The sequence below is a fragment of the Hyperolius riggenbachi genome, chromosome 6, assembly GCF_040937935.1.
Source record: "Hyperolius riggenbachi isolate aHypRig1 chromosome 6, aHypRig1.pri, whole genome shotgun sequence".
Classification (NCBI taxonomy): domain Eukaryota; kingdom Metazoa; phylum Chordata; class Amphibia; order Anura; family Hyperoliidae; genus Hyperolius; species Hyperolius riggenbachi.
The window spans coordinates 267,905,806-267,924,370 of NC_090651.1; the positions used below are offsets into that span (position 1 = coordinate 267,905,806).

Here is an 18,565-nt window from a genome sequence, read left to right on the forward strand (position 1 = left end):
CCACCCACTGAGTTAAAGGGACTCTGAGCACCTCTCATGGGTATGCCTTTAAGACTCTGACCATTACTACAAAGTACTTAAAGTGAACCTCTGGACTAAAAATCTACTCAGCAGAACTGAAAAGGCTTGGTGTTTCTTTAACAGTTTCACAGCATCAGAACTTGCATTTTTATCTAAGCTCCACCCATCAAAGAAAAAAAGCCTGGGCTTTTTTTCCCTGATGCTGTGCAGAGCATGATGCGATTTCCTATGTTGTTATTCACGTTGCCTAGCAACTGGGAGGGGTGCTCAGGACACAGGAGAGTTGGAACTGTGTCTCATACTCCCTGTCATCTCCTTTCAACCAAAAAGATGGCTGCCATCATGAAATCAAACATTTGCCTGTTCTTTTAAAACAGGGTGGGTAAGAGATTATATTACCTATCTATTTTAATAAACATAACTAATGTAACTTAATGACAGTATGTTTGTTTAGGCTGGAGTTCCTCTTTAAAGATGCATACCTTTCTTTAGCTTGTGCTCTCCTCTTTCATTTGAAGCATAAATCACGGTTCTACACCAAATAGTTTTCATTCAATTTCAATTTAAAAATTGCGGCTGCCATCTTAGCTATGTTATAACTTCTGGGTCACCCCTGTCTTCTCTGTTAGAGAAGTGCATTACTGAATGAAGCAGGAAGAGGAAGTGACACGCATGGCCATTGCAAGAGGCTCCTCCAGAGGGGTCATAGCATGACTTTGTTGGAAGTCGTCGGGCTTAAAGGCATGCCCATGAGAGGTGCTCGGAGTCCCTTTAAATACAGTCCTGTATTCTGAACAGCAAGGAAACAGTGGGAGACAACTTGAGATAAGGTTTTAGTGCAGGAAAGTTCAAAAAGTCATTCATTATTGGTGCTTTGGTCATAGTTTAAAAGACAGTGTGCTTTTAAAATTGCAGTTGTGACAGAATTATGCAATATTATTTAAAAATGCTATATTGTTATTATTATTTATATAGCACCAACATCTTATGCAGTGCTGTATAGAGTATGTATTGTCTTGTCACTTAACTGCCCCTGAGAGGGACCCACAGTCAAATTCCTACCATAGTCGGATTATTCGGATAGTCATATGTCAAGGTATGTATCGTTTACTGTATGTATCATACTGTAGGGCCAGTTTTTAGCGGGAAGCCAATTCACTTATCTGTATGTTTTTGGGATATGGAGGGAAACCCACAAAGATACGGGGAGAACATAAAAACTCTATGCAGATAGTGCCCTGGCTGAGACTCGAACCGGGGACCCAGCACTGCAACGCAAGAATGCTAATCACTATGCCACTGTGCTGCTATATAACTGAAAATAAAAACATGACACTCTTTTCTTTGTTACTAATGTTCTATTCCTTATCCATACTACTCATACAATTAATTATATCATAAGGTTTTTTTTCTCTTCAAGTTTGCTTTAAACATTGTTATTTGGATTACTGTACAAAGCATTCCTATGACAGTCTGTACTTGTGTTACTGGGCCTACCTAACCAGCCCATAACCACATGATCATGTATCTTGTACCGTTTGCCTTGTATAACTTTGTTCTATGTTGTATAACCTTATCATGTCTGTCATCCTTGTATCATTGTATATATTTATTGTCCAGTGCTGCATAATATGTTGGCGCTTTATACATATCATAAATAATAATAATAATAATAATAATACTGTAGCAGTATAGTACAATTATTATAATCTTATGTTTACTGTTTTCTTCCCAGGATGAGAAAAACCAAGTCCTGACAACTTATATATGGTACAGACAGGTAAAATATGTAACTATAAAACATTAACCTTTTGGTTAGGTTGGTTGAATCTACGTCCAGCAGGTGGTGCTGCCGCCCTGACTGGACGTTGATTCAACGTCCGCGCAAACAAACCATCCCGATGGGATCATGTGCACCGGAGAGGGGAGATTAAGCTGTCATATGACAGTTGACATCTCCCCTCAGTGATCAGCAGCCATTGCGTATGGCTGCTGATCTTGTGATCACTATGATCACCGGCGGATTGTAGTGATCACTTTGACAGCGGCGGCGGCAGGGGAAAAGAAGAGAATCCACTCACCTCCCTGCCGTTCCAGCGACGATCGGCGCCCCCCTCTGCTCTGACCGGCATCTCTGCTCCTAATGCTGCTTAGCTCTGGGTCCTGGCTTAATGACGTCATTAAGCCGCGACCCGGAACTGAGCGGCATTAGGAGCAGAGATGCCGGCCGGAGAAGAGGGGGCTACTGCAGCTCATTGCTGGAGCCTGGAAGGTGAATGATGGCTGCTGGCAAAAGGGAGACAACTTCCACCATGGGGGGACACTGCCTAGCCAGCCACAGAGGGCATCCGGCAGCCTGACCCCCCCAAATGCGCGCACCCCCCTCCCGCCGCAAAATGCCTGGTCCTTAAGGGGGGTTAGGCGGCTGGTCCCGAAATGGTTAAAGAAGTACTCTATTTACACAACTCTTTCATTACTTCTCAATGTCTTCTTGAATATGGGAACTCTGTCTGAATGTATAGTAAGTTGCACTGGTTACACCAGGCTGACACCACAAAATGTTTATGTCTCGGCTTGGAAATCATTGGGATCAGTTAAGTTGATGTGAGTATGGTCAGTTAGTTAGTTAGTTAGTTAGTTAATTAGTTAGTTAGTTAGTTAGTTAGTTAGTTATGGTTAACTACTTTTTTACAGGCAGCCCTTCATTATAAATTAGTTATTTAAGATGACTGTGAGACAGTGGGAGCCATGTCATTTCTATTGATACTCATAATGAAGCCATACAGAAGAGCAAGGCATTATTGGTTTAAAGAAGCAGAGATCAGCTATCACGTAATAAGAAGTAATGGCTACACAAATGTCTGGATGAACCAAGGAGACCACTATTTCCTATTTCAGTCTTGTGGTTTCCATTTTGGTAGCTGATACTTCTTTCACCTAAACAAAAAGTTCTATATACCATTGTGGGGACTTTCTACATACAATAATTATATTATTAGTACAAAAAAGTGCATACAATTGTTTTTTGTGTTAAGTACTATTCCCCCTCTGAGTCGTATGAACTTGAAGGGTGAAACCGTTCGGAGTTTGGCAATTGCCAGATCTCCGAATTACCCGTGTGATGGCTGGAGACTATAGCATTGCTGCTATAGCCACGCCAAACTCAGGCACTATGCTGTGTGCAATAAGAAGCCCTGCTATATAAAAATGCACCCAGATGTTTGCAAATGAGAGACCTATCAAATCAATTTAAGGCTTCTTGCACACTGCAAGCGATTTCGATTCAGATTCCGCTTTTTAATCAGTTTTTACCTCCGATTCAGATTCCGATTTGCAGTGTGCAAGGAGCAAACTGCAAATCTGAATCGGAATCGGAAGTAAAAACAGATTAAAAAGCGGAATCGGAATCTGAATCGCTTGCAGTGTGCAAGAGGCCTTAAAGGTGTTGATTATTTGATTCTGGTCCCAGCTATGCACAAACAGCAACCACCCTTCTGATAACAGTCAGAGTTAACCTCTTTTTGTCTTTTTTCTTTTTTTCCTCTCTCTTTCTTTTTGGCTCAAAACTCTTCAAAATGCCAATGTAACCACAATTCCAGATTGTTATATAGGCTGGTGATTAAGGTTGCAGACACCTTTAGGTGGGCATCAGCATATGACAGCCGATCACTCCTATGGCTCCCAGGAGGACAGCCGTGTCACATGGCTGTCCCCAATACAGCGCTGCCATAGATCGCAGCGCTGTACTGTGTAAATAGATCGCAGTTTTGTCATCTAACAGCCTCCTAGCAGCGATAGCAGCTGGGAGACTGATGGTGGAGCGTGATCTACTGCAAAACACGTCCCCAGGACTTTACGCCAATTGGCATTAGGCGGTCCTGGGGCTGCCACCGTGGTCACGCCCATTGGCATGACGTGGTCGGCTAGAGGTTAAAATGCAAACTATCCCATTGTTGTCCTTGAAAGCCTTGTTATCCTTGTTGAGCTGACACATCATTGTACTCCAGCGGTTCTGGAAGCGTGTTTGGCTTTCCAGGACAACGAAGGGTGCCGATTTGCATATTCAGCAATGATGCATTGTGGGACATCTCATATGCTCACTCCAACCTGAATAATTTCAAATACCTTCTGCTTTAAGAAGGGAAATTTCTGTTTTGCACAGTGTTTTAGTAGGAGCTGGGCTTTTTGGTCCTTTTTAGCCCCTCACACACTCCTAGGAGTTCTGTTTCACCATAAGCTTCCTGGGCAATCTGTAACTCTTGGGGTTAACATTTGATTACTACACAATATTATGTTGGTCCTGAATATGTAACATTCTTTTCTTTGTAGTTTTGGATAGATGAGTTTCTCACGTGGAATCCAGAAGAGTATGAAAATGTAACTAAAATATCCATTCCAACCGAGAAGATCTGGGTTCCTGACATTCTAATTAATGAGTTGTAAGTAACAGCTTGGATGAGAAAAGTCTGTCATCTATTTTATTTTGTAATATATTAACTTTACTTTATCATCTTGCCATGTCAAGTCAACATACCTACTTATGAGAAGAATGAATGACCCGAAACTAATCAAAGCAACAACTGCCAAAATATTTAATAAAATATTTAATAGTAGCCTTAACCTCCCTGGCGGTTTATTAAAATCCGCCAGGGGGCAGCAAATACGTTTTTTTTTTCTTTTTCATGTAGCGAGACAATGTCTCGCTACATGATAGCCGCTGCTGAGCGGCATCCCCCCAGCCCCTCCGATCGCCTTCGGCGATCGGAGATCAAGAGATCTCGTTCAAAGAACGGGATCTCGTGGAGGGCTTCCATAGTCGCCATGGCGACGGGGCGGGATGACGTCACCGACGTCATCGACGCTGTGACGTCAAAGGGGAATCCGATCCACCCCACGGCGCTGCCTGGCACTGATTGGCCAGGCAGCGCACGGGGTCTGGGGGGGGGGGCGGCTGCGGCGACGCGTATAGCGGCGGATCGGCGGGTAGCGGCGGCGATCGGAGGTTACACGCAGCTAGCAAAGTGCTAGCTGCGTGTAACAAAAAAAAATTATGCAAATCGGCCCAGCGGGGCCTGAGCGGTGCCTCCCGGCGGCATAGCCCGAACTCAGTTCGGGCTTACCGCCAGGGAGGTTAACAATGACCATACAAAAAAAATATATATGAAAACAGTTTTACTGATGATGTAGAACAACACTAAACTTTCAAGGAAAATTGTTATGCTTTTTTAAATTGTGTTTTCTCTGTTTATTAGGGCATCAGTTAAAATATTTTTTTAAAACATTTTCGTTTTTCATTTAGGAAACAATACAAATGAAAAATTAGTTTACAGCACTGCCTGCTGGTTTGATTGCTTAGCTTTTTAACCTCTTCCTGCAAATGGCATTTTTAAAACATCCTTTTTAGTGCAAAATAGACATTTTAAAATTATCTATTTTGCAGGGCAGAGGATCGGGCTGCACCCCCTTGTGCCGCCGGGGGTGCGCACATTCACATCCATGCAAGCGCACATTTGTGCATGCACCCACACACGTGCGGACACTTTCTACCACCTATGGGCCTGCTGGAAGTAGTAAAACAAAAAACACTCTACTTAGCTTTACTGCTGTCAATAAGCAAATCTAAGCAGTCAAAAAGCAAAATAACAAAACTGTGTTTCTGGACTTGGTGACATATTATTTTTCCTAATTCTTTACGATACAGCAAAAAAGTAAAAGTAAAGAAAAACAAAACAAAAAAGAAAACAATACAAAATGGTCCAAATTCAGCTCTCAGCTCTTTTTCCAGATGCTCCTAAATCCCACCACTGCTTCCCGGGACCCTCCTCTATCCCGTGACTGGGCTCCCACCAGTGTACAAGCACAACATACTGGGCATGTGTGAGTACAGTCCGCACATGCTCAGTAGTACAAAGTTGCTTGTGCCCAGAGAAAAAAGCCATGTCAGAGTGGCTTTGTGCTACTGAGCCTTCGCGGACGATATTCACAAACGCCTAGTACAGTTGTTCTCGTTCAAAGACGGGAGCACAGCCGCAAGTAAGAGACAGATCCAGGGCCTGCATATGTTCTGAGAGTCCCAGCGCTGGAACAGTGAGCACCAGTAGGTACCATAAGGTAAGTATATATGTTTTATATTGCTTCAGCTTCACTTTAAGACTGTGTCCCATATACAATTCACTTCTTTTTAAAATAACTTTTCAGCATTTTGCAATTGAAAAAGTATTTGAAGTAGTGGAAAAAGTACTATCAAAATTATTTTCATTATTTTCTTGCTTCCTAGTAGTTTTAAAGGCATTATATTGACACAGGGTGAAAGTATCAGAGAAAACATACGTTGGTGTGAATTGCAGCTGGGACTGTATGTTTGCTGGGGAAAAAGTATGTGTAAGTTAGAGGTAGCAGGTGACAGTGGGCCTTACAAAACCTTAAAAATATATACTGTACATAACCACTTTAGGATCCTTGGTACGCATATCCACGCCCGTTTAAACTTCACATGCAGATCAGGGGCGTAGATATGCGTACTGCTGCCTTACCGTCGCATTTACGATCCCCGCGCTGTTTTCCGCCGATCCACCATCGCCGCCCCATCCATCTGTGATCAGGATGTGAGAATCTTTTGATTCTCAATCCCGGTCACCTTTTGATTCTCAATCTCAATCCCGATCACCGTTCCCGTGTGTTCGCAGAGCTTGTTGGGTCTCAGAGCATAAGCTCTGAGACCCAACACTTCCGTGTTCGGCTGTGTTCTATTAATAGAAACACGGTCTCAATAGCACCATCTTGTGGCCAAAAAGTAAAATACACCTATTTATGCCACTATACTGTTTTCCATAGCAAGTTTATTATTATTATTATTTTTTGTATTACTTTTAACCTCTTCCATCCCTGCCCCACAGTTACAGAAATAAAACACTAAATAGTTACCTTAGGGACTTTTGTAATACGAATGTCATGAGTATATTTTTTCAAAAAAAGTTCTTGTAATAAGTGAAAAAGTATTAAAAATCCCTAAATGGAAAAATGCTCCTTCATTTCCAGTTAAAATACTATCACCATACATTGTACTAGGGACACAATTTAAACATTGTAATAAACCGGACAAATGGGCAAATAAGATGTGTGGGTTACCAAAGCACATTTTATTTTAAAACTATAATGGCTGAAAACTGAGAAATAATCATTTTTTTTCTTTTTTCCTTATTATTCCCTTTACAATGCATATAAAATAACAAATTTCAGAGCAAAAACTATGACCCAAAGAAAGCATAATTTGTGGCGAAAAAAACAATATATAGATCATTTCAGTGTGATAAGTAACAATAAAGTTATCGCTGAATGAATGGGAGGAGCGCTGAAATGTGAAAGTTGTTTTGGTTTTTAAGGGGAAAAACCTGTGATCCTGAAGTGGTTGAACACACTGAAAATTATTATAATAGTATAGCATATTTCCTACCTTGCATTCACTATGGAAAAAAATAAATACAATCAAGATTACAGTATAACAATTTTAAAATAAGAAAGGATTGGCAAAGTAAGAAACACTAATCTTCATGTGGATATACAGCAAGTATAGAAAGAACTGTGAAATATACCAGTTTCTACCTTACTTTGATCTAATATTAGATTAAAGGGACTCCGAGCAGTGCAGAAATTATGGAAGATGCATACCATTTTGAAGCTCTCTTTCTCCTCTTTCCAACGATATATAAACCGCCGCCCTACGCCATTTAGTTTTCAATATTTTCGCAATCGAAATTGCGGTGGCTGCGATTTCGATTGCGAAAATAGCAAAAACTAAAAGGCGTAGGGCGGCGGTTTATATATAGTTGGAAAGAGAAGAAAGAGAGCTTCAAAATGGTATGCATCTTTCCATAGTCTCTGCACTGCTCAGAGTCCCTTTAAAATGTAAAGAAATGAAAGTAATGACTACATGGATACACATAACAATATGCATTTTCCTTGGTCTCTCTGCAGTGTGGATGTAGGGAAATCTCCTGATATTCCCTACGTTTATGTTAACTATAAAGGCCAAGTTCAGAACTACAAACCTATCCAGGTGGTGAGCGCCTGTAGTCTCAATATCTACAATTTCCCCTTTGACCTTCAAAACTGCTCACTGACATTCACTAGCTGGCTTCATACAAGTAAGTAATATACTTTAAATATATCCTTAGTGTTTCCTTTCTAATTCCTTTTACACATGCATCATCATGCTTCAAGAAATCAGGGGCGGACTGAGATAATCTGCCTTGGGGTGTAAATACAGACAAATGGCTCTGGTGGCGCTGATCAATGGGGAGTGGTAGGAACCAAAAGTGGGCAGGGCTGCAAAAGCCAAGTAGAGAACCAAAGCTGTAGTGTCCTCAGTAGTGTGTCACAGCTTTCTACCATACTGTGCAGCAGTTTTATAATTTCATCTACAGTGTGGGCCTATACACTTTGTTGCAGCTTTATAGTGCCCACCATAGTTTTCATATCTCTCAAGTGCCCCAAACTGTATATCAGTTTTACAGGGCTAACATGTGCAACAGCTCTACAATTTCTTCCACATTGAGTCCAAGGGATGTGTAGAGCCCCTCTAGTGTGTGTGACATAGCTTTCTGTATCCCTCCAATCTATGGCTGGTTTCACACTAGAAATGGGCGTTTCAAGCTTGGCTGTCCGAAGACCTAAACATGCATTTGCCATGTTATAAAAGCTGTGTGCTATCTTTCTAGGGCCTCCCATACTATGCTGCTGCCACTTTTTACTACAATACTATTACCTAACACCAAACCTCCCTTCTAATGCCCAACATTTACCCACAGTCAGGCAAATATGGTGCCTGAAATTTGGGCACAGACAATGTCATCATAGGCATTACGGATATAGTAGCGCTCAAACAGTAATTTAGGTGCTGTCAAAAGACGGAGCACAATCTATGATGGGAACAGCATAATTTGTCCTCTAGCAATAGCTGGAATCCGAATTACGTCTTACCTCAGTGTCAATGGTGGCCTGGAGGGGCAATAGTAATTAATGCTGCCAGGATGTTTGCAGGAGCAGGGTGAGCCCTTTCTCGGCTTTACCCTGCACACAAATTTCCCCTTGCCTTAACCACATAAGGACCGCAGTGTTAAACCCCCCCTAAAGACCAGGCAATATTTTATTAAATAGGCCACTGCAGCTTTAAGGCCTCACTGCTCAGCACACAAGTGATTCCCCCCCCCCTTTTCTCCCCACCAACAAAGCTTTCTGTTGGTGGGGACTGAACCCTGCTCCTGTGTTTATGTACTTATTTTATTTGAGTAGTTTTTTTTTTAATAAATTCTGCTTTTTTAAAATATTTATTTTATAACATACCCGCCCTCCCTCTCCCACTAGCCAATGACAGCAATCGGCTGTCATAGACATCAGCCTATGACAGCGGATCGCCTTTGTGCCTCTGGAGGGGACAGCTGAGTGACACGGCTGTCCCCAGTACAGTGCTGCCTTAGATCGCAGCGCTGTATAGTCTAACAGTCTCCGAGTGGCAATTGCCGCTGGGAGACTGATGGCGGAGTCATTCCAGTGGGGATGCGCGCGCATTAGCGTGTGCGATTTCCTGCAATCCCCACCCCTAGCAATCTCCTGCAATCCCCACCCCTGTTCCTGGGGCTGCCGCCACGTTCACGCCAATTGGTGTGGAGTGATCGGTAAGGTGTTAATCACATGTATGCCTATCCCCTCCCCCAGTGCCAAATACCAAACCTCATCTAGCACTAACCCCTGGTACCCATACGAATGAAGATGTAACCAGACTACTAATTGTTTGTTGCTGATTGGCTAGTAAAAACTAACGCCCAACTCACCTACCAAATGAACTGCAACATCACAGTGTGTCTCAACTTGTACGACTTCAGCTTTCAAATTCTCTCCCAACTTTCTGCCACCTTCATAGCATGCCTGTAGTGTTTCTTCAAGTACCCTCCAGTACCCTCTATGAGGTTCTTCAGGATTCCAATGCCTCTTAAATGTGCCCCACCTTTCTAGTTTAGCTAGTAGCATATCCTAACTTTGCAGTTTCCTTATAGCATGTACCCTGCCTTGTAATGCTTACACACTACAGGAAATGTCCAAGACAACACTGCTAAGTGAGACTGGGAAACCACACTCATTGGTGACAGAGATTTGAGGATGATATACCCTGTGACTGCACAGGACTGCAAGTCTGTCCACACAAGTGAACTGTGAAGAACACATCTTGGCACTTGCTCACTAAAGTGATATGTAGCATGGGAGTAGCACAGGAAGTTGTATAAAAGGGATTTTTGTGTCCTACCTTGAACATGCTTTTCTCTACAGTTCATTGGAGGAAACAGTATTACCAAAGGAGGCTTTGAATGCTATACCCCTCCCATCCCAGACACTTAAATCCAGTTTCAGTGTAGTTACTGTAGGTATGGGATGCTACACCTTTTAAATTAGTTTATTTTTCTTTTTTAAACATTATATATAAAGCCATGTCTCTTTTTTTTCAGTCCAAGACATCAATGTATCCTTATGGAGGACTCCAGAAGAAGTGAAAGAGGACAAAAGTCTTTTTATGAACAAAGGAGAGTGGGAGCTCCTTCATGTGTTATCCCAGTATAGAATGTTTGTGGAGCATGAAAACAGCTTTGCAGAAATGAAGTTTCATGTGAGTTTTGCATAGTTGCCGTATATTTCTTTATAGCTCCATCATTTTATGGGAAATTGCTATTTCATATCTCAAATACATTTTTTACTTGTAATTGCACAAAAGACGACTGGAATGCAGATGTTACTTTGTACCTCTAACATATAGAAAAGGGCAGCGCGGTGGTATAGTGGTTAGGCCTCTTGCCTTGCAGCGATGGGTCCTGGTTTGTTTCCCAGCCAGGATACTATCTTCAAGGAGTTTGTATGTTCTCCCTGTGTCCACGTGGGTTTCCTCTTGGCACTCCAGTTACCTCCAACATCCCAAAAACATACAGATAAGTTAATTGACTTCCCCCTAAAATTTGTTCTAGACTAAGATACATACACTACACTATACATAAAATTGGCCCCTAGACAATAATATAGACACATGACTATGGTAGAGATTAGATTGTGAGCCCCTCTGAGGGACAGTTAAATGACAAGACAGTACACTCTGTACAGCGCTGCTAAAGATGTTGGCGCCATATAAATATATTATGGCGTATAAGACTAATTTTTAACTCATGAAAATCTTCTGAAAAGTCGGGGGTAGTCTTATACGCTGGGTTTCATTGATGCCGGGTGACATGATGCGCGTACGTGACATGCTGATGTTTAATTACCAGATGCTGGAGATTTGGTGGTTGCCACATATGCTGCAGGGAAGCTCACCGCTCACACTGCAAAGTCTGGGATGCCTAGAGTATGGAAGAAAGAGATTGTGCTTTGCCCATAAAACACGCCTCTTCCACCCGTCTATCCTATAACTGCCTCTCAGATCTCTCTGCTGAGAACTGTAGTGAAGTGGCGCAGGTGCACATATGTGAGATCTGAGAGGCAGAGAAGAAAGTAACTAGGATACAAGGGCGGGCTAGAAGGGTGAAAGAGGCGTGTTTTATGGGCACAGCGCAATCTATTCTTCCATACTGCTCTGATAAACAGAGAGGCAGGGAGAGCTGACCAATCCGTTTAGGGAAAGTTGACCAATCCAACCAGTTAATCGCCTATATACCGTTATATACTGGGTAACACATAGAGAACTGCACCAGTATCTTTTCATACATAGCACCAGTATATGATGTTTTTTAATCTTTATTTGGTGTGTATTGGAAGAGGGGTAGTCTTATACGGCGAGTATATCCCCAAACTCTATATTTTAACTTGAAAAGTAGGGGGTTCGTCTTAAATGCCGGAAAATATGGTACTACTAAATAAATAAAAATAGGGTAATGTTGATTTAATGTTAGTATTTCAATTTCACTGTAGTTAGTTAGCCTTCAACACAAATTTTAAATTACATTCAAATTCAATTAAATTTGATTTAAAATTAGTTTCTTTTTAACTGTGGTTTGTTTCTCTTTGGGGAGATAGCCAATTACCTTTTCTTCTTTTTAGATCATGTAGGCATAATTTTCTATGACATTTAAATTGTGTATAAACTGCCTTCTTCCTCACAATTGTTCCTATTCTTATCTCACAGGTAGTAATTAAAAGGCGTCCTCTCTTCTATGCTGTCAATCTCCTTCTCCCTAGTATGTTCCTCATGGTCATGGACATCATTGGATTTTACCTTCCTCCTGACAGTGGAGAAAGAGTTTCCTTCAAGATCACCCTGCTTTTGGGTTACTCTGTCTTCCTCATCATTGTGTCAGACACACTACCAGCTACAGCAATTGGCACACCATTAATAGGTAAAGTGCAGATGGACTGCTTATGGCATTATTATTATTATTTATTTTATTTATAAAGCGTCAACATTTCATGCAGCAATTGACAATAAATAGGGATACATACAATATAAACAAGGGGTGACAGACAGAGAGGGAGCAAACGGATATTCACATAGCATAAGGTTGTCCATGCAAACAGGGTATAAGATGCATGATCATGGGATTTTACAGAGACCCAGCAATTCAAGTCCCAGTTAGTCCATGTGAAGGGTGTCATAGCTGGGGTTGCAAGATCAAGAAGGACACACTAAGGGGAGGGGGGGGGGGGAGAGACCCTGCCAAAGGCTTACAATCTAAAGGATGGTGAAGGGACACATAATGTAGCGTTGTGGAAAAGGTGCTTGGCTGGGAGAATTAAAGTGTGGTGGATGGGTGGTAAGCCATTTAAAAGAAATGTGTTCTGAGGGCTCACTTGAAGGAGTTGAAAGAAGGAGCGAGTCTGAGGGGGGTGGGAGGGAATTCCATAGGGTGGGGGGGGGGGCTCTTGAGAAGTCCTGTATATGTGCATTGGAGTGAGAAATGCGTGGGACAGTCAAGCAGCGATCATTAGAGGACCGTAAGGGGTGGGCAGGCATATACAGTATCTGTGTACTTGCTAAAAAACGTGGGTTGGGCAGATCTTGTGCGCAGAGTTGTAGGTAAAGCACATAATCTTAAAACTGATCCTGAAGCAGATAGGGGTGGCATGATGTACTCCGTAAATTTATATCAGAAAAAAATTGTCAAGAATTAAAGAAGACAATGGTAACAAAAGTAGGGTACTAGTTTTCTTGACTCTTTATTCCACTGAAAGTAGTGAAGTAGTGAGCTATTTTTGTGAATGAATTAGAGGAATAAGAAGAGCAATTACAAAATTCTATTTTGTGGAGAGAGAAAAGGTTACGGGTACATATTAGAATACAACATATTTGTTCCAATAAATTACAGAAATGATCAGAGGTCTTGCAAGTGCTTGAGATAACCTCCTAGAAAATGACTGACTTAGAAGACATTTAAGCACATGTGGAGGACTTACATAAATATTGGTATACAGTATTCTGACCATAATGGGATGTTTAAAGTAAGCATAGGTGTTGTGTTTATTATAATTTTTTATTTCATTGCATGCCTCCTTTAATCATTCACACTCTTGTCCAAATAACACAATCTTGCTTTAATCTTTGTATACTGTACAGGGTCTTCTCAAAAAATTAGCATATTGTGATAAAGTTCATTATTTTCTGTAATGTACTGATAAACATTAGACTTTCATATATTTTAGATTCATTACAGACAACTGAAGTAGTTCAAGCCTTTTTATTGTTTTAATATTGATGATTTTGGCATACAGCTCATGAAAACCCAAAATTCCTATTTCAAAAAATTAGCATATTTCATCCGACCAATAAAAGAAAAGTGTTTATAAAGCAAAAAAAGTCAACCTTCAAATAATTATGTTCAGTTATGCACTCAATACTTGGTCGGGAATCCTTTTGCAGAAATGACTGTTTCAATGGAGCGTGGCATGGAGGCAATGAAGGAGATGAAGACTTCATTTTTCAGCACGACCTGGCACCTGCTCACAGTGCCAAAACCACTGGTAAATGGTTTACTGACCATGGTATTACTGTGCTCAATTGGCCTGCCAACTCTCCTGACCTGAACCCCATAGAGAATCTGTGAGATATTGTGAAGAGAAAGTTGAGAGACGCAAGACCCATCACTCTGGATGAGCTTAAGGCCGCTATCGAAGCATCCTGGGCCTCCATAACACCTGAGCAGTTCCACAGGGTGATTGCCTCCATGCCACGCCGCATTGAAACAGTCATTTCTGCAAAAGGATTCCCGACCAAGTATTGAGAGCATAACTGAACATAATTATTTGAAGGTTGACTTTTTTTGTTTTAAAAACATTTTTCTTTTATTGTTCGGATGAAATATGCTAATTTTTTGAGATAGGAATTTTGGGTTTTCATGAGCTGTATACCAAAATCATCAATATTAAAACAATAAAAAGGCTTAAACTACTTCAGTTGTGTGTAATGAATCTAAAATATATGAAAGTCTAATGTTTATCAATACATTACAGAAAATAATGAACTTTATCACAATATGCTAATTTTTTGAGAAGATCCTGTATATGTTTAAGTTAAGATCATTGACAAGGTTCAATGTGAATAAATGTTTGGTAATAGATGGGGAACATGATGTAACAGAACTTTGGAAGACTATGAATAAACTATGGTGATTTCTTTCTTTGGGTGCATTGGGTATCCAGAACAAGAGCCAGGAGGGCCCAACAGCGTGCCATCTGTATGACTAATTGAACTATATGAAACGCTGCTTTTGCATAGTGTACAACTGTTGGTCACATTTTTTTTTACCAGTTTAATGTAGAGAAACTGGAAAGTTGCATGTCTTATTTAGAAGCTACAGTCTTATTCAGAATTAAGAGAAGTGTTCTCTTTGCGTATCTCTCCAGCAGCCCCTGGAGAAATATGTAGAGGGTGCATTTCTCCTGCGTAGACTGGCCCCGACTAGCAGAAGTGACAGGACCCAGTAACAGGAGCTGCAGACAGCGGAGGACGGCGGTGTGGGAGCGATCCGAACGGATGAGGCTGGAGGAAGCTCCAGGTATGTATAAAACTTTTTCTTTAATTCAGCTCTGGTTTCTTTTAAACTCTGTTAGGGTATGTTCAGAGATGCACTGACATGGTGGAAAGCACTCTTGTGGAGTAAGTTGTTGGACAGTTTTATCCAATACACTAGAAAGCTTCTGAATAAGACATGTAGCTTTCCAGTTTCTTTACATTAAACTGTGAAAATGTGGCCAACAGTCATACACTATGCAAAAGCAGTGTTTCATATAGTTCAATTAGTCATACAGATGGCACGCTGTTGGGCCCTCCTGGCTCTAGTTCTGGATACTCAATGCACCCAAAGAAAGAAAGACATCACCGAGTGGCGTAAGGTCCTTGGGGCGTGGTTTGCGGGCGATCACCACTCTGATGGCGGAGCTCCGCTCTGCCTTCAGTCTCCCAGTGGTGATCGCCGCTGGGAGACTGTTAGGGGGTGAAACCGCCGTCTTTTATTGCTGTACAGCGCTGAGATGTAAGGCAGCGCTGTACTGGGGACAGCCATAAGCAGGGAAGTGATAAGCTGTCATAGGCTGAAGCCTATGACAGCTGATCACGCTGATTGGCTAGTGGGGGGACTGTCTGTAAAAATAAAAAAAATTTGGTATATTTAATTTGAAAAAAAAATATTTATACAAAAATAAATAAACATCTGAGGGGTGATCAGACCCCACCAACAGAAAGCTCTGTTGGTGGGGACAAAGGGGGGGGGGATCACTTGTGTGCTGAGTTGTGCAGCCCTGCAGCTAGGCCTTAAAGCTGGCAGTCGCCAATTAAGCAATAAATGGCCTGGTCTTTAGGGGCGTTTAACACTGCGGTCTTCAAGTGGTTAAGGGCACTGGACTCTCATGTTGTTCCCCGTGCCCAACATTAATTTTTTCCTTTCAAGTTGAAAATTAAAAGTATTTAAGGTAACTTTTAGTGAATAACTTTTAGCCCCAATATACAAGATAACTAATGAGACAAAGTAAATAAGTAAATTGCAATTCTGAAGTGTAAGTCGCAGTAACTCTTAGCAATAGAAATGGAAGTGGGAGGGAGGAAGGGCACCAAAAAGGTATACAACTTTAAAATCAGTTTAAAATGTACTATGTGGCTCACCTTAATAAAATACAATTATTATAGAAAAATAGAATTTAATTATAGAATTTAATTTATTCACCCTAAAATGACGTGTTAAGACGTGTGGGTGTTGTCCACTTTATCAGGTCAATACAGTGTCTGCAGGTGAGCGCAATAATGGCTTAGAGTGCTCTAAGCCAGTGGTGCTCACCGCCAGGTCGTGATCACGCTTACGCGTGGATTCACGACCATTTTGACGCATTCCGCCTCGGACACGCTAAGCCGTGAATAGATTTTAAACCACGAAAATCTGCTTCGGCTTCGCGTGAATGCGGACAGAAATCCGCATTCACGCTCGAGAAACCCGGCACTAAAGTCGTGGTTAGCGGAAATGCGTCAAACTATGCGGAAGTGACACATTGCAGGCCAATCAGAGGGCCCCAGCCAGGCCCTAGCAACCAATCACAGGAGGGGAGCTATGCCCTCCCCTCCTGAATATAAAGCGGCGGCCATGATGGAAAAGCTCTGTCCTTGCTAGACTGTGGTGCTGAGAGGATTATCTCCAGGCCATTGTTGTTTGAGCAAGTGCATTTATTGTGTTAAAAACAAAGCGTTTTTTTTGCTAACACTGCTCTTATACTGTACACAGTTAGCTAGTCAGTGAGTGATTGCTGTAGTTAGTTGTAGTCAGTGTAGTGTAGTGTAGTGGGAGTGTGGGAGTCTAGTGATTATTTAACTGTGTGTAGTGCAGGCAGGTTCAGTGCTGCAGTGTAGTCAGTGTAGTGGGAGTGGGGATTATCTGTGTGTAGTGCAGGCAGGCAGGTTAGTACAGCTGCAGTGTTCACTTGTATATTCCAGTGACAGTTATACACTTGTACTATTTGCAGGCAGCCAGTCACACCGCCGGCGCCGCCACTCTCTGCCAGCGCTGTTCATTCATTCTGTCAGTGACCTTGTGCCGTGCCCAGTGCCCACTGCTCGCTCGCTGGCATATAAGCATCTCATTACACACTTGTATATTATTTCAGTGACAGTTATACACTTCACTTGTACTATTTGCAGGCAGCCAGTCACACCGCCGGCACCGCCACTCTCTGCCAGCGCTGTTCATTCATTCTGTCAGTGACCTTGTGCCGTGCCCAGTGCCCACTGCTCGCTCGCTGGCATATAAGCATCTCATTACACAGTGTGACATCCTTGTGTGCCCACTGCATCCTTCAGTGACCTAGTTGTATATCCAGTGCCCACTGCTGTGCCCACTGCATCCTTCAGTGACCTTGTACTGTGCCCACTGCATCCTTCAGTGACCTAGTTGTATATCCAGTGTCCACTGCTGTGCCCACTGCATCCTTCAGTGACCTTGTACTGTGCCCACTGCATCCTTCAGTGACCTAGTTGTATATCCAGTGCCCACTGCTGTGCCCACTGCATCCTTCAGTGACCTTGTACTGTGCCCACTGCATCCTTCAGTGACCTAGTTGTATATCCAGTGCCCACTGCTGTGCCCACTGCATCCTTCAGTGACCTTGTACTGTGCCCACTGCATCCTTCAGTGACCTAGTTGTATATCCAGTGCCCACTGCTGTGCCCACTGCATCCTTCAGTGACCTTGTACTGTGGCCACTGCATCCTTCAGTGACCTAGTTGTATATCCAGTGCCCACTGCTGTGCCCACTGCATCCTTCAGTGACCTTGTACTGTGGCCACTGCATCCTTCAGTGACCTTGTACTGTGCCCACTGCATCCTTCAGTGACCTTGTACTGTGCCCACTGCATCCAGTGATTCATTGCTAGCAACATGTCTGGCAGGGTTTCGCGGGGTGAGAGGAAAGGGAGTTCAATTGCCTCAGCCACTTCTGGGACTGCTCCACGTCCAGGGAGAGGACGCCCAGCTGTACGTGGTCGTGATGCAGCAGAAAAGGGGGCAGCAAAGCCTGGGCCGAGTCAGCGGACGCCATTGTCCAAATATTTTAAAGTTTCTGGTCCCCGTGTGGTGGTTGAGCAAATGGAACCTGACGTACTCATGGACATCATGACTTCCTCCCAGACCTCTACTGTGAGCACCACTCTAAGCAGCAGCAGCAGCAGCAGCCAACGTCCCACGCTTGTTGTGACATCCACCCCAGCACCCACTGGTCAGCAGCCCTCCCAGGATGACAGCGTTCTGTCCCTCAGTCCGGCATCTGGGAACCTGCTGATGCAAGAAGCTCAGGACTTACTGGGGACTGATGTGGCAGAGATTGAGATCGGGCCACAATCACAAGCGTTGTTGAGTTCTGGTGATGAAGAAGAGGGGTCTGTGTCTGGGGATGTAGGGACAGAAGAGGAGGCGGGGGAGTCAGAGGAAGAGCTGGATTATGATGATGCTGCTGATGATGACGACGTTGTGGACCCTAACTATGCGCATCCTGCTGAGTCCGTGGAAGAATGGTCAGAGCAGGATGACGAGTCACCTCG

The 18,565-nt window shown here is 42.7% G+C and overlaps 1 protein-coding gene across 1 annotated transcript in view; it reads left to right on the plus strand.

The window, feature by feature from the left end:
- Nucleotides 1-18,565, plus strand: part of HTR3A (5-hydroxytryptamine receptor 3A) — a 39,302-nt gene that overhangs the window by 10,514 nt on the left and 10,223 nt on the right. Inside the window, exons 3-7 of the mRNA XM_068242184.1 lie at nt 1,757-1,801; nt 4,351-4,460; nt 7,996-8,165; nt 10,521-10,678; nt 12,182-12,392. Of these exons, the coding sequence (XP_068098285.1) occupies nt 1,757-1,801; nt 4,351-4,460; nt 7,996-8,165; nt 10,521-10,678; nt 12,182-12,392 (694 nt within the window). The remainder of the gene's footprint in view (nt 1-1,756; nt 1,802-4,350; nt 4,461-7,995; nt 8,166-10,520; nt 10,679-12,181; nt 12,393-18,565) is intronic.